The 14,203-nt window shown below is 37.6% G+C and overlaps 1 protein-coding gene across 4 annotated transcripts in view; it reads right to left on the reverse strand.

Moving 5' to 3' along the window:
- Window positions 1-14,203, reverse strand: part of LOC126279055 (zinc finger protein 729-like) — a 194,432-nt gene that overhangs the window by 137,764 nt on the left and 42,465 nt on the right. For 2 of the 4 annotated variants that reach the window (XM_049979482.1, XM_049979483.1), the window contains exons 5-6: window positions 6,042-6,174; window positions 2,788-3,105 (exon numbers count right to left, since the gene is read on the reverse strand). In XM_049979482.1, the coding sequence (XP_049835439.1) occupies window positions 2,788-3,105; window positions 6,042-6,174 (451 nt within the window). The remainder of the gene's footprint in view (window positions 1-2,787; window positions 3,106-6,041; window positions 6,175-14,203) is intronic. The other 2 variants (XM_049979485.1, XM_049979484.1) reach the window with 1 other exon arrangement.

Consider the following 14,203-nt stretch of genomic DNA (forward strand, 5'->3'; position numbering starts at 1 on the left):
ATGTCAGTCTGGTAATTCGACCTGTTGAGTTGCCATCATGAACAGCATACCAACACGTGTTTCCCATACCAGGGTGTGTTTTCCAACAGGATAACACTATCCCACATGCTGCTGTTGCAACTCAACATGCTCTACAGTGTGTTGACAAGTTGCCTTGGACCACTCTATCACCAGATCTGTCTCCAATCGATCACTTATGAGACATAAGACAACTCCACCATCATCCACAAACATCGTCCCTGTATTGACTGATCATGTGTAACAAGCATGGAAGTTCATCTCACAAACTGACATCTGGCACCAGTACAGCACAATGCATGGACATTTGCTTGCCTGCATTCAACATTCCGGTGGTTACATTAGTTATTAACGTACCAGTATTTCTCATTTGCAATGGTTTATCTTGTACTTACATTAACCTACGATCTTGCAATGTTAATCACTTAAATATGTTACCTAGAAAAATATATTCCCAAAATTTCATGACTCTACATTAATTATTTCTGCTGTTGCAATTCTTTTTCCGTCAGCGTATTTTAACATAACAGATCACATATCTTCTAATTTGACAATGTCAAATAACAACAATGGATTGTATCAACTGTTTTCAATCGGCTGCTCCCACAGATTAGTTTTGCTCAACAGCAAAGAATGAATGAATAACTCAAATTAGACCTGAAGTTACAACCAAATGAGATGAATGTTTCACAACAACCAAATGAATTAATTGTTTCCATCACTAATAATCAGCAGGCTTTATACTGGTTGCCTAGGTTACAATCCAGTTCAGAGTGGGGGAGAAAGTATGGTCAATATGTGACCTGACATTTGTAATTGAGGCACGAATCATTCCATCACCTAAGTCATACAGCCACTGGATTGTCACATGCCACCATGTCAAGGTATACCAAGACCACTTCCATTCAGGGAAAACTGTCACCTCCAAAATCAACTGTTGTGGGCAGCAGTGTACTGACACCACAGATCACCATCAACAATCACAATATGGGGTCAGTTGAACTTACCAATACCAGATATCTGCTTTGACCTGTCACATAAGGACGATATGGCACGTGATGTCTTAAGTGCCCAGAACAAAGAGAGAACAGAATACTGACAGTATTTATGTTGATCTTATATTATTTTTTGGGATGTAAGTTGTGATAAAAGGCAGGAGTTTGGCTGTGAGTTGGTAAACCCAACAAATGTGAATATGGAACTTATGAAATCTAATTGTGATGAAACAAATACCCATAACATAGCCCAAGGTCTTGTTGTGTCACATATTTTATGCATATTAGATTTTGATGAATGGTTTATGTCCCTCATTTTGACAACATCAAGCGTGAAAGCTGATGACTGATTTTGGCACATTCAACATTTGCATAGTTTGTAAAAGGAGGTAGATGAGCCTCAGTAAAACAAATTACTTATTTGCTAATCCAAGACTCAACAACAACAACAACAACAACAACTGGAGAGCAGCCATACTGTTGTGGGAAGGAAAACTAGGGTTTAATGTTTGTCACGATGACCTATAATGTTTGTCACTATGACTTACGGTTTAGGGTTTAACGTTTGTCACAATCTCATCCTTAGAGATGGAGGACAAGCTTGGATTGATATAGGATACCATCCACGTCTTTTTAAAATGAACCATCCCAGCATTTGCCTCATGCAATTTAAGGAAACCACGAGAAGCCAAAAAGTGTGGTGGCTAAACATGAATTTGAACTGCCAGTCTCTCTGACACACGTCCAGCATCATAACATTGCGCTATATCACTCGGTCTCTTGCTAATGAGTAGAGAAGCCAGTGTCCCACATTCCTGCCTCAAGTAGACATACACCAAATGGCACACAGCAAACACCATCACTAGATACTCAGAGCTTGAGATGTGTTACAGTACAGTAACAGCACAAAAAAACCAGGGTTACTAATTCAGCCCTATTCAAGGCAGAAAGTAAAGGTATTCTTCTATGGATGATGATTGCATAGTGCAAAAAATGGGCTCTCGTGAGCCTACCATTGTCTTTCAACAGAAAGCAATACAGAAACCATCTAGCCAATCATATGCATCTGTTGCTCACTTATAATACCCTATAGGCAACCTGTACCTTCAACAAGGCAGCAAACAAGACTATTAGTCTTAAAATGGCTCAAAATTAGGATATGAGAATGCTTCTATGACCCCCTACTTTCAAGATCAGCCGACCTCGAACCCAATGAGCAAGACCTGTGCAATCTTGGACTCAGTTCTGACCAATTTTTGTAGCTGTGAATGACGGTTGAGCAGTTATCACTCAGGATGGCTCCCAAATACTTGCAACATCTTGTAGCTTCTATGCAGTATCACTCCACTGCCATCCTCAGGATGAGAGGTGGCGTTACATGCTACTGCGCACTGACCGCTACTGGGTAGATGTGTGTAATTCAACCGCTCATGGATGTATTTTACAGCTTCCCAGTGAGGCTCTTTCAGGCAAAATCTGCCTTATCTATGAGTACTTTATTCATTTATTTATTTGCTGGTAAACTGTATCCAAATGTTTAGTGAAAACAAGTTATTATTCTGGAACTGCCAATGACAACAATAACAACAACAAAAATAACAACAACAACAACTTCAAACACAAATTTTGTCCGCTGTTGTTACACCCTATTCGGATTATACTTTGCCCGAATTATAGTGTCCAGTAATGGTTCGCCCGGTCATAATCAAAACTGATCGCAAAATTTGGTCAAGAGGCAACTTTAAAGTAACATATGTGGTGAACACAAACTTACATGTTCCACCTTCCTTTTCAGCTTCTGCCACAATCTCCTCCAAAAGCACTGCATCAGTGAAATCTCCCTGCTCCTGAAGTTCACTAAATTCTGTATCTCCAAGGGACTCTTTCACAAACTCCATCTTAACATCCACAGACTCTACAAAATTTTCATTGTTGAGTGCTTCAACAAAACATTCGTTTGCTAATGTCGGTGTAGAGTTATTTCCTTCTAATGATTCTGAAAATTTGTTTTTTTCCAATGCCTCCAATGATTGAGTGTCTTCAAACTCTGTTTTCATTGCTTCCTGCTGAAATTCAGTCTTTACAGATAATCCTGAAAGACATCCAGAACTGTTTTATTCTGTTGCCACAAAATAATACAATGATTTTCATGCAACAGAAAACACTAAGGGCCGATTGTATAAATATCGCTAACAACAGATCAACTGTGTGCTGAGTTCTGAAAATGAACCAAGTTGATGAAATCCCTTTTTTGTTTAACACTAAACTTGGATCAACTGGATGTGGTTTAGTGCTGATCTAAATTAGCATGAGACATGCTTGGAAATACCAAAATATCAGCTATCAACATGATTATCACACACTGACCTGGCTATTATTGGTATATTACAGATAAACAGTATTTATTGTTGAAGATTTCGTGTTTTCAAGATGAAGAAAAATAATCACCACAAACTTTTCAAACTTCTTGAAGAAACTTCTCCATGCCAAAAAACAATGTAACTCTCAGTGATTAAGGCTTGTGAATGCAGAATGCTGCCCATCATAGAGGTTCAAAATATTATAAAACAGCAGGTAGCATATTCAGGTGGCACGGACTCAAAAGTTAGTGATTTTATAATTGTATTCATGGCTGTTCACAGTTCAGCAGCTGATTATAATTAATGACCAACTTGCATTGGCTGTAAGGTGGTACAATCTATTTGACTTTGAAAGAAAACTATTGCCAAAAATGGCAGTGCGTGAGACTTCCAGTTGTTTGCTGAGCATGACGCAAACGTACATATTACAGGTCATTTGTCATGGTATTAATGTCTTTCTGTGCAAGCTAAAGCTTCAATGGTTTGCAGGTTTTTAAGCCTAGTTATTCAATGCAACCAAAACTTTTTACTGCAGAAAGCAGTAGAAGTATATATTTTTATTGTCTACTTAGGTACAGTTGTCACCAACCCCATGTTAGTTTGACCACAACATGGCATGGTCCTTTTGGAAATGGCATATCCTTGCCTTCCTCAGCGTTTTGAACGTACTCATTCAGATGTATGGGGATCTAGAGGTTAATGTGGAATGCGAACCACAGTGCAACTTGGGTTTTTGCTCAATAAACAAGCACTCCCAGAGAAGAAAGGCCTTATAAATGAAGCGAAAAAGAGCCAGACTTCGGGTATTCATCAATGCATGTGCTATTGCCACAGAAATCTATGCACAAAATGGGCATTTAACAATTAAATTGCCACCCTCCTGTAAATACTGGCTTGCAAATTTTTTTTTTAAAGTGTATGGTTACTGCTATTCAAGCCTAGAGAATATTTTTGTGAGAGATGTTAGCTGCAGTAAAATTCCAGTTACTTACTGTTCGCTGCAAATCATTTGAATTTCCCTTTCTTACACTGCTATTAAGAATCTACGAAAGGCCTTTTAACTTTTTATATTAATTACAAGTCATTTTTAAGAATTCTTATGGGACCAATTATTACTTGCACTCTTTACTTTCTTTGTCAATATTTTTCTTCAACTAATGTAACAGTCTAAGAACTTGATTTAATCTGTGAAATTTTGGTTGTCAAAGTTGATCCTAGTTCACAGTGAAATAATCTGAGATTAATATTTAAACAACACAGATTACCAAGTTCAGCTTGATCCGAGTTTTATTTCTTGTGCTAATCTAAGATCAACTGCTTTATACAATCGGGCCTACATGGTATTTCCTGGTTAATTTCATTAATGATACATGTGAACTGCACACATTGTGAAACTTGTCCTGTGTTATCAGGACAAACACAAAGAAAAAAAGTAAACAGTAACTTGAACAATAACAATAATAATAATAATAATGACACCAAGATGCTAAGGCACGAGCTACTTCAAACATACAAAAAGATGATTTTTTTAACTTTATGAAATTTAAGAACAGAAACTCAGTACTAAGACAATTATTGTAATACATTTTCTCAAATATAGTGATTTTTGTAATACTGATTCTTAGGCAAATTTGTAAAAAGCAAATCCTGATTTCAAAACATTTATTGACTTCGTAATTTTATGTCTTCCCATACGTCAATATAAAACTGTTTCATACATCAATATTAACTTCATTTCACAAGGTAATCTCTTACAAAATGGAGCTACTTTACTACATCATGCAGAATCTACTTCGTTATCACAACTGGATTTTCTGTTTTTATGAACATGATACATTTCACTCATAAAGAACCTGGCATTAGGTAAGTAAGATGTTAAAATTCCATTTGGTCTGTTTCAAAAAATTCGAAAGTAAAAATGTAAATTACAAGCAAACAGATGTAACACTTCTGTTACACCTCAACCCTCGAGTGGGCGCCCTATGCAAAAGTGTGCGAACCACAAATAACGTTGTCTTGTATGGTTCCATTGTTGTTTTACAATTGTGATCCCGTACCTATTTCTCCATTATTGCTTCAGCTAACATAGTGATAAGTTATGGTGTCACAGCTCCAAGAGAGCAATATTAATATAAACTAGCAAGCTACGTGAGAAAAAAAATTAAGATCCAAGCAAGAATGTGATCCAGATTACAGGCTAGCAACACAATCCCATTATTGTCTACGCGATAATTAGTAATATCAAATAATCAGTTGGCTGGGAGCTAATGCAACTGTGTTTAATGCTTTGAATGGGTCATTACTGTGGGGTAACACTTGTACAAAGAAACAGAGTGATATAATTTTATCTTGTTACTGTTTCAATTAAACAGTGCTTTAGATCGTATAATGTAAGTTTATTTTATCGTTGTCAAATTAAACTAAAATTAAACTGTGATTTTGCTCATACATGTTTACCTTGGTAACAAAAAAGACAGCTATTCTTTACATGAGTACAAAGTACACCACGTGCCTGCACGCCTTATGAAAAATTGTGCATCTGCTCGAGAGTTAAATAACAGCAATGAAAACATTAAAGAATCAGCAGAGAATATGAATTTTAAGAAAAAACCTTTGCAACAACAAGATGCTATTCTTTAGAAAATTGATAATTTATAAAACCACATACCTTCATTTTTCAACACTTGCAACACTGATCCAAACTGCTGATCATCCAAAGTTAGTGTTTCCCCATTTGTATGTAACTGAGAAACCAATAACTGAACGCCGACATTGTGACTTTGCTGTTCTACACAAGTAACCTACAATAGAACAAGTGAAATGTATTAAACATTACTATTACATTTAACTATTGAACAGAGTTGAAAAAAGTGAGCATGAAATAAGGGAATGTCTGAGCACTTTGTGTGTCCCATAATTGTTAAAGGAGATGACGAGGCCCACAGCAACCATTAAAAGTCACAGCTAAAAAGGCTCCAGTGACATCACTCTAAATGCAGTTGGCCACCAGTGGACATAGACAGGCTTTCGAACTCCAGGCAGTGACATCAAGTTGGTATTAGTGATGGCACACAGCCCAATAGCACACCAGTCACCAGAGCCAAATGTGACAGATTTTCAGGATAGGAACATTGAATATTCTAATGCTGACTTAAAGACATGTTCAGCCTCATGGAAAAGAGAACATTGCTGCCACTGGAGTTAAGTGAAACAAAGGAAAACAGGAGAAGTATGTCAGATTGTTCTTCTGCTCTGTTTCATTTCTGGATCAGTAGATTTTAAAGTCCAGAGTAGCATTTACTCTGCATAAAAACATAAATGCTTGCAGTCAGATCGAGTTTGTTAAAGAAGGAAGGATGTGGGTTGCAGTGGGTTCTGGGAGATGAAGAAGCTTGCACAGGATAGAGTAGCATGGAGAGCTGCATCAAACCAGTCTCAGGACTGAAGACCACAACAACAAAGAAAGAATAATAAAATTCTCCATGTAAATTACAAACAAAAGATATAATGTGTTTCAGATGTATGGATGACACGTGAAAATCTAACCATCAGGAGGGGACCACCATAACATCAAGTGGGTTCCTCTCATCTGAGGGTCTGCATAACCTGTTGCTTCTTTTCTCAACTTACTCTTCTTTGCTACTCCACGAAAAAATTAATAGTTCCAAAAGGTGGGATTATTGGCAGTACTGGAATTTCATCTCGTGAAAGTTACAATTGGCCATCCATTCTCTACCTCAGTAATTTTATTGTTTTCTCAAATACATTTTTCTTTTGATACAACTAACTGCCTTTACTGCCCTTCTGGGATTCTTACTTTGGCTGTGTGTTATCTGTAGCTAAAAGTTTCATTTCATCCTCACAACAGGTGAAGTCTGATAAGCCCTCATTACCTCCTTCATAAAGAACATCTTGTCTTCTTGAAAATGAATTTACTCAGAGAAATATAGCAATTCAAAATTGTTGTTCTGATAAGAATTTCAGAAAGTTCAAATATAAAATGTAACCTTTCCAAAAAACAGTGTAAATAATTTAGGAGTAAAGGAGAAAAGTCACCGAATAACAGAAATGTTGTGGTGTTAACTGACACATGTTAAAGAGAAAGAAAATTTGCTAGCTTTCATAATAAATCCTTTGACACAGTGCACAAACGGGGGTGGGGTGGGAATAATTCCCCCATTCTCCCTGGGTTACATGGTTAAAAATATACTTTTTTTTACAGATGAAAATACATTATATCGTGGGTGAATGTACAGTTTTTCCATGTTAAGTGACAATATACTTTCCCTCAGAGCTGTAGAACTTAACAGTACTTTGAATGGTAAGGATTTTATACACCTGTGTAGAACTTTCTGGGCACTTAAGGAAATGAAATCCAGAAAAACAATGCATTTTGGAAAGATCTCTGATGAACTGCAGCAAGCACACAGCATATTTTTGTATTACAAACTATAAATACCAATTCCACCAAAGCAACACAGTAGCTTCTGAAGCACTGAAATCAAGTTTATGTTGCACGATGCACTTTTGTCAGCCAATCATAGCTCATGTCACGTGATATCGTTAGCGAATGAGAGCAGATATCCAGAGCATAGGAAACATCATGTAGTCAGCCAATAGCAACATCACTGTTAAGTAGTACATACACATAAATAGGAAAAGTTAATGGTTTAAATAAATATACATACAGTATAGCCACAAGAAAAGATAAGCTTTCACATGCCAAAAAATTTTCTGTGACGTTTTTATTTTCAGGAGGTTGTGGTTAGGCACGCTCCTAAGAGCACAGCTTAAACTGCAGCATATTAATATTTCTGACATGCATGAATACATATTTCTCTGCTGTGCACCAAACATTCGGTGGGTTACCTGGCTGAATACACCTCATTGAGCACTTAGTCTTTTCCATGGAAAAGCCAAATGAACTCAACTCTCACTTCTATTCTTTTGAAGGATAGTTATACTGTTTGCTACTGTTATTATGCAATTCATAATCAGTGAAAGAACTAAAATAAATATGAAAAACTAATGTTGAAGCTTGGTCTTTCTTAGCGTCAGTTACCCTTTAAGATATATCAAACACAAGTGTGCCAGTAAGATTTTAAATAATGGCATAACTGGCTCGTCTTCTGGTCCCAAAAATTTTTCTAAGTGACTGGTCCTCAAAGTGTTACATTTTGAATGAGAGTCAAATGTGCTGTGATGTAAGGAATTCATCGCACATTCTCATACATAACATAATCCATCTTATGTAAATGGAAATTCACTTCCCAAGTACAACTCCTCAAATTCACAATATTTTTCTGCAACCTGTTATAAATGTAAACAGCTGTGACATCCTGCTCATCAAAAGCAATCTGCTGTTATGAAGTATTGCATAGTCTTCGTCCCAAAGGCTTTGACACATTTCGCTATCGGCAGACGCTTGTGTGCACAATTTGTTACATTGTTGTAAATGGTGCATTTTCTTTGCAACTAAAATTTTATTTTGATGTTATTCTCTCATTTATTTTTATTGCTGCATTATTATTCTGCAGTAGTGGGCTAAAGTAAAATTCCTTTTTAGAGTATGAGCTCTTACCAGACAAAATTACAAAAATTTAACTGAAAACTATAACAATGACAGTTTCCCAGAATTCTAAAATAATTAATTCAGATTTTCCCACATTAAAAAAATTGCTATGTTTTTCTCAGAGTTCCCAGTTGTCCTGGGGCATATACACCTTATCTGATAAGCTTCTGTACACAGACACAACACAACAACAGGTAGAGAGAGAGAGAGAGAGAGTGTGTGTGTGTGTGTGTGTGTGTGTGTGTGTGTGTGTGTGTGAAGAGGGGGGGAGGGGGGACGGGGGAGGGGGGGGGGGGAGAGGAGGCAGGGGGTTGTATTCTAGATCGTTGGGAGGATTTATACCAAAATTGACAAGTCAACACCTCTGCTATTCCGTGATTGGTCTCCTTTACTATCAAATTATTTACATTCTGCCAGAACACTCATTACTATATTAAAAAAAATTTAAAAATGGTGTTATTGTGTTGTAGCAGTATTTTTTATGTTTCCAAACATTCATAATTTTACTACAAAAATGTTTGTTGTTGAAATAATCACATGTAAAATTTGAGTTTCTTGAAAAATCTTCCAATCACAAAAATAAAACCTGATATTCATGCCATTTGAAAGCTAGACTGTCAACAGCAAAAGGAACTTCACTGTGTAGTGTTTCGAGAATTTCAACATAAATTCTACCACTCAGCCTTCTACCATCTCGAACACGATATTTTAAATATAAGTGTGATAGAGCCTATCTACTGTGCGTCGCCTGTCTGTGTGTAGAAGGAAGACTGTAGACACGGTGGTCGAAAAGCACAGAGAAGTGTTTGCCAGTTCAACAACTGGTCTTCAGTCCAGAGACTGGTTTGATGTAGCTCTCCATGCTACTCTATCCTGTGCAAGCTTCTTCATCTCCCAGTACCTACTGCACCCTAGATCCTTCTGAAACTGCTTAGTGTATTCATTTCCTGGTCTCCCTCTATGATTTTTACCCTCCACACAGACCTCCAATACTAAACTGATGCCTCAGAACATGTCCTACCAACCCATCCCTTCTTCTAGTCAAGTTGTGCCACAAATTCCTCTTCTCCCCAATTCTATTCAATAGCTCCTCATTAGTTATGTGATCTACCCATCCAATCTTCAGCATTCTTCTGTAGCACCTCATTTCGAAAGCTTCCATTTTTCACTTCCATACATGGCTACACTCCATATAAATACTTACAAAAACGACTTCCTGACACGTAAATCTATACTCGATGTTAACAAATTTCTCTTCCTCAGAAACGCTTTCCTTGCCATTGCCAGTCTACCTTTTATATCCTCTGTACTTCGACCATCATCAGTTATTTTGCTCCCCAAATAGCAAAGCTCATCTACTGCTTTAAGTGTCTCATTTCCTAATCTAATTTCCTCAGCATCATCTGATTTAATTTGACAACATTCCATTATCCTCGTTTTGCTTTTGTTGATGTTTATCTTATACCCTCCTTTCAAGACACTGTCCATTCCGTTCAACTCCTCTTCCATATCCTTTGCTGTCTCTGACAGATTTACAATGTCATCAGCGAACCTCAAAGTTTTTATTTCTTCTCCATGGATTTCAATTCCAACTCCGAATTTTTCTTCCTGCTCAATATACAGATTCAACAACATCGGAGATAGGCTACAACCTTGTCTAAGTCCCTTCCCAATCACTGCTTCCCTTTCATGCCACTCAATTCTTATAAGTGGCATCTGGTTTCTGCACAAATTGTAAATAGCCTTTCGCTCCCTCTATTTTACCCCTGCCACCTTAAGAATTTGAAAGAGAGTATTCCAATCAACGTTGTCAATAAGCTTTCTCTAAGTCTGCAAAGCTAGAAATGTAGGTTTGCCTTTCCTTAATCTATCTTCTAAGATAAGTCGTAGGGCCAGTATTGCCTCACGTGTTCCAACATTTCTACGGAATCCAAACCATCTTAAACGAGGTCAGCGTCTACCAGTTTTTCCATTTGTCTGTAAAGAATTCGCATTAGTATTTTGCAGCTGTGACTTATTAAACTGATAGTTCTGTCAACACCTGCTTTCTTTGGGATTGGAATTATTATAATCTTCTTGGAGTCTGAGGGTATTTCGCCTGTCTCATTCATCTTGCTCACCAGATGGTAGAGTTCTGTCATAGCTGGCTCTCCTAAGGCTGTCAGTAGTTCTAATGGAATGTTGTCTACTCCTGAGCCCATATTTCGACAGGTCTTTCAGTGCTCTGTGAAACTCTTCATGCAGTATCATATCTCTCATTTCATCTTCATCTACATCCTCTTCCATTTCCATAATACTGTCATCAAGTACATCGCCCTTGTATACACCCTCTATATACTCGTTCCACCTTTATGCTTCCCCTTCTTTGCTTAGAACTGCGTTTCCCTCTGAGCTCTTGATATTCATACAAGTGGTTCTCTTTCCTCTAAAGGTCTCTTTAATTTTCCCGTAGGCAGTATCTATCTTACCCCTAATGAGATATGCCTCTACATCCTTACATTTGTCCTCTAGACATCCCTGCTTAGCCAATTTGCATTCTTGTAAATCTCATTTTTGAGACGTTTCTATTCCTTTTTGCCTGCTACATTTACTGGATTTTTATAGTTTCTCCTTTCATCCATTAAATTCAATGTATCTTCTGTTACCCAAGGATTTCTACTAGCCCTCGTCTTTTTACCTACTCGATCCTCTACTGCTTTCATTATTTCATCTATCAAAGCTACCCATTCTTCTTCTACGGTAACTCTTTCCCCCATTCCTGTCAATCATTCCCTAATGCTGCCCTGAACCTCTTTACAACCTCTGGTTCTGTCAGTTTATCCAGGTCCCACCTCCTGGAACTCCCACCTTTTTGCAATTTCTTCAGTTTTAATCTACAGTTCATAACCAATAGATTGTGGTCAGAGTCCACATCTGCCCCTGGAAATGTCTCACAATTTAAAACCAGATTCCTAAATCTTTGTCTTACCATTCTATAATCTATCTAAAACCTTCCAGTATCCCCAGGCCTCTTCCATGTATACAACGTTCTTTCATGATTCTTGAACCAAGTGTCAGCTATGATTCGGTTAGGCTCTGTGCAAAATTCTACCAGGTGGCTTCCTCTTCATTTCTTAACTCCATTCCATATTTACCTTCTCTTCCTTTTCCTACTATCGAATTCCAGTCCCCAAGACTATTAAATTTTAATCTCCCTTCACTATCTGAATAATTTCTTTTATCTCATCATACATTTCATTAATCTCTTCGTCATCTGAAGAGCTAGTTGGCATATAAACTTGTACTACTGTGGCAAGCATGGGCTTCGTGTCTATCTTGGCCACAATAATGTGTTCACTATACTATTTGTAGTAACTTAACTGCACTCCTATTTTTTTATTGATTATTAAACCTACTCTTGCATTACCCCTATTTGATTTTGTACTTATAACCCTGTAATCACCCAACCAGAAATCTTGTTCCTCCTGCCATCGAACTTCACTAATTCTTACTATATCTAACTGTAACCTATCCATTTCCCTTTTTAAATTTTCTAACCTGCCTGCCCAATTAAGTAATCTGACATTCCACGCTCCGATCCGTAGAATGCCAATTTTCTTTCTCCTCATAACAACGTCCTCCTGAGTAGTCCCCACCTGGAGCTCTGAATGGGAGAATATTTTACCTCCAGAATATTTGACCAAAGAGGATACCATCATGATTTAAACATACAGAGAAGCTGCATGCTCTCGAGAAAAATTACGGCTGTAGTTTCGCCTTGCTTTCAGCCATTCACAGTACCAGCACAGCAAGGCCGTTTTGGTTAGTGTTACAAGACCAGATCAGTCAATCATCCACATTGTTGCCCCTGCAACTACTGAAAAGGCTGCCGCACCTCTTCAAGAACCACATGTTTGTCTGGCCTCTTAACAGATACTCCTCCGTTGTGGTTGCACCTACGGTACGCCTATCTGTATGGCCTCCTCACCAACGGCAAGGTCCGTGGTTCATGGGGGAGGGGGGAGGGGAGGAAGGGACTTCGACTATTGTAGTGGAGGGGGGAAAAAAAAGAACAGATGAAATATTGTTAATTAATGCTCGTCTTGAACTTTGAGAGGATAAGACGTATATTCATATTCAGGATGAGAATGGACTTTGTTTTTAAGCCATCTTTCTCTTATGTGTACCTGAACTTTGTTTCTAACCTTTGGATACGAGAGGAGATTTACTTGACAGTGTTTCTTTATGTGGAGAATGAGATATGCATAAGTTTGATGTTTAAACATACATTGTTGAGTGAAGCAAAAGAGACTGCATACGTCTGCATATTTTTGTAAGTAGAAAGAGTCTTGAGAAATTCCTGTTCCTAGTAAATACGCTTTGGAGAACAAGCGAAAAGGAGGTTGCAGCAGCAAGCTAACCAGCAAGGAAAGTTGGCTGACAATCTCAAGTAAATCGTATTGTTAAAGAAGTGGGAGTTTACACACATACTTCACCACTTTAAGTCGTCCAAAGCATTAGAACTGTCAAATATGTATAAGTGTAAAATACTTTTTTTCTTTTATGTTATTGTCAATTTTAACACTGAGTATTTTTGTGCCAGTCTTTAACCAGGTGCAGTCGACAATGTCACAGGCAGTCTGTGTTTAGTAACCAATGACAGTTGTTTGAAAGTCAGAATGTCAGTCACTTCTGTAAATTTCAAACTGAACTTTGAGTGTGGATGATATCCACTTAAGATAAGAGTCCTCAAAGTCTTTGTGTGTTACTGACCTGTTTAGTGATAATTACATAGTTTATTATCCACTAGCTGATAATGTTCATCAATCTGCACAAAGACAATAAATACACATCAAATGAAAATTAAATCTTGTTGTGTTGACTTGAATTATTTAAAATTTGTTTAAGAACTGGACCCTGAAAGAAGACAAAGAACGAGGCAACCCAAGAGCAGTAATTTCACACTTGCCTACAGCTGAAATCAAACAATGGAAAACACAGGATGGAATAATGCCAATATTATGAAAAGAAAAGTTTGCTACTGAATATAGATTATTCAAGTAACACGCAGGGACAACAAAACGACTGCTAAACGTGAGAGATTTTGACCAAAAGGCATTCTTCCCGAAAAAAAAAAAAACACTCACATGACCACTGCCTCTGGCCAGTGAGCCTGGACCCCAAAGTTGAGTCAGTTGGTAGCAGATGAGAAACACAAATGCAAGGAAGAGCTGACTACCCAAATATCATAAGATGAGAATTAAAAAACTGTTATACAG

Source organism: Schistocerca gregaria, chromosome 6 (assembly GCF_023897955.1).
Source record: "Schistocerca gregaria isolate iqSchGreg1 chromosome 6, iqSchGreg1.2, whole genome shotgun sequence".
NCBI classification, from domain to species: Eukaryota; Metazoa; Arthropoda; class Insecta; order Orthoptera; family Acrididae; genus Schistocerca; species Schistocerca gregaria.